At 45.6% G+C, this 2,500-nt stretch overlaps 1 protein-coding gene across 1 annotated transcript in view; it reads left to right on the forward strand.

The window, feature by feature from the left end:
* myo10l3 (myosin X, like 3) overlaps positions 1 to 2,500 on the forward strand; it is a 72,416-nt gene that overhangs the window by 26,919 nt on the left and 42,997 nt on the right. The window contains exons 4-6 of the mRNA XM_056579415.1: positions 749 to 936; positions 1,584 to 1,718; positions 2,396 to 2,500. The exon at positions 2,396 to 2,500 is cut by the window's right edge and continues 20 nt beyond it. Coding sequence (XP_056435390.1) covers positions 749 to 936; positions 1,584 to 1,718; positions 2,396 to 2,500 — 428 coding nt within the window. The remainder of the gene's footprint in view (positions 1 to 748; positions 937 to 1,583; positions 1,719 to 2,395) is intronic.

Below are 2,500 nucleotides of genomic sequence, written 5' to 3' on the forward strand. Positions count from 1 at the left end.
AATTAGTGAAAAAAAGTAGAGCTCCTGGCCAGAAAGTTAATTAGTCAAGGGTAGAGTTCCTGCTCAGAATGGTACTTTTTCAGGAGTTTAAATGTAACTCAATCTCTATACTTCTCTCTATACTTATTTTCTCCTTAAGTTAAACCCCCTTGAGTTAAACCCCCCAGCACAAACATGTTCATCATAAAACCCCATAACACCTCTGGATGTCATCATCAATCATTTGAATCTCATCAAACAGCGCTTAGTCTGATCTACCTCGACAGCCTCCACTTTCCTCCCTTTTAATATTCTCACTTCGTTCCGGATAAAAGCTTCAATGTAAACGGATTACTGACCCACAAACACAGTTCTGTGTGCGGCTTGTCTCTCTGAAGTACTGAAGACACCAAAGTGATCCCGGCCTCCTCACAAAACTAGGACACTCAGAGCTGAGTCTTTCTCAGGGTAGCCCGTATTTAGGCACAATGCAGAGCGTACAACACATTTACTTTCAAAAGATGCAAAATAAAACGTGTGTGTAATGCTTTCGTCTGAATTTGATCTAATGTGGTCGGTATTTATACAGTGAGGGAATGAGGAGAAAGACTCAAATGTAATTCCCTTTGCTCCTCTGCATAGATCATAAACATATTGTTTCCTTCCTTCCTTCCCTCCTTTCTGTCTTCTTCCTCTACCTTCTTCTCATCTCCTCCCCTCTCTCCCCTCTTTTATAACCCCCCCCTCCATCTGCATCCCGGCGCCCCAGACCAACATCGGGTCCATCCTGGCCGCGGTGAACCCCTACAAGCAGATCGCGGGTCTGTACGACAGCCCCGCGGTGGACATGTACAGCCGCCACCACATGGGGGAGCTCCCGCCCCACATCTTCGCCGTGGCCAATGAGTGCTACCGCTGCCTGTGGAAGAGGCACGACAGCCAATGTGTGCTCATCAGGTACGAGCAGCTCACACTTTGGAGCTTTTTCGTTTCATATATTTTTCATTTCTTTTAAGTATTTTATTCCTTTGATTTGCAATGTTCCATGAATTGTTACAGCTGAATTTATTAATTATTTGATCAAATGTTTTCTTATCTTCGGAATGAGTTGTAAAGGTGGTAGGATATAGAATACCTTGAGTATAATGTGTCTCATATCACCCACTGCTATTGTGTTAATTAGCCATATGTTAATAATAAAGACAGCCTTGCATGACACAAGCTCAAGCAGACGAGTTTGTTAGTCAGTCAGAGAGAGATCTGATCTACTCTACTACTGAAGAGAGTTGTGGACCTACCCTAGCAATTGTTATTGCTTGGCATTAGGTTCTATGAACATCCTTACTTTACTGACAGCAATATATTATTTCTCTTTCATCCGACAATGTACTTATTGTAAGTCACCTTGGATAAAAGCGTCAGCTAAATGCCCTAAATGTAAACGTCAATGTCAAATGTAGAGTTGAATATCGCTATAATCTTTATTAAATGCATATAAATGTATATTGAGCGTTTGGACCCTATCTGTCTGTGTCTCTCTCTAAACGTCTCCCCTCAACCCCCTTGCGTCCCTTGGCGTTGTGACGTCGTTTCCGTTGTCCCAGCGGCGAGAGCGGAGCGGGGAAGACGGAGAGCACCAAACTGCTCCTCAAGTTCCTGTCGGTGATGAGCCAGAAGTCGTCCGGCACGCCCCCCTCGGAAAGGACCACCCGCGTGGAGCAGGCCATCGTCCAGAGCAGGTGCTGGGGGGGGGGGGTGGGGAGACGTGTGGGAGGGGGTGGGAGGGTCGGTAGAGGGTAGGGTAGGGTGGGGTGTGTTTGTGTGAAAAGTTCCGGGTTCGAACCCGAATGTGTCTCTCTGTAGGAACGTTGCCGCTACCTGCTCCTACATGATAGAATCTACAGTAAATTCACTTTGGATAAAATCATGCGCTTACTGAATAAACAATAGTAGATGTAAAATTAGAGTACACTGTAGTGGGTGGGGTGTGTGTGTGTGTGTGTGTGTGTGTGTGTGTGTGTGTGTGTGTGTGTGTGTGTGTGTGTGTGTGTGTGTGTGTGTGTGTGTGTGTGTGTGTGTGTGTGTGTGTGTGTGTGAGAAAGTTACGGGGTTTGAAACCCAATCCGTCTCTCTGTGAGAGAACCTGTAAGAACACCTACCAGGTCCTTCTTGATACAATCTACTCAATAGACTTTGGATAAAAGTCAGCTAACTAAATAAACAACGGTAAATATCTGTTCTAACATCTTTGGCCCCTACTGTACTGTTTGTTTGTCGTTGGAAGCTATTCACCTCATTCACCTGTTGTCCACACTGCGGTTTGTCGTTGACATGTTTTTTTTTACTCGACACAGAGGATGTGTACATAATGCTGAATAGGACAGGAAGTCTGAACGTGTCACTTCCTCCTCCGCAGTCCAATCATGGAGGCGTTTGGGAACGCCAAGACGGTGTACAACAACAACTCCAGCCGCTTCGGGAAGTTCATCCAGCTCCACTTCTCCCACGGCGGGAACATTCA

This window comes from Gadus chalcogrammus, chromosome 20 (assembly GCF_026213295.1).
Source record: "Gadus chalcogrammus isolate NIFS_2021 chromosome 20, NIFS_Gcha_1.0, whole genome shotgun sequence".
Taxonomy (NCBI): Eukaryota; Metazoa; Chordata; class Actinopteri; order Gadiformes; family Gadidae; genus Gadus; species Gadus chalcogrammus.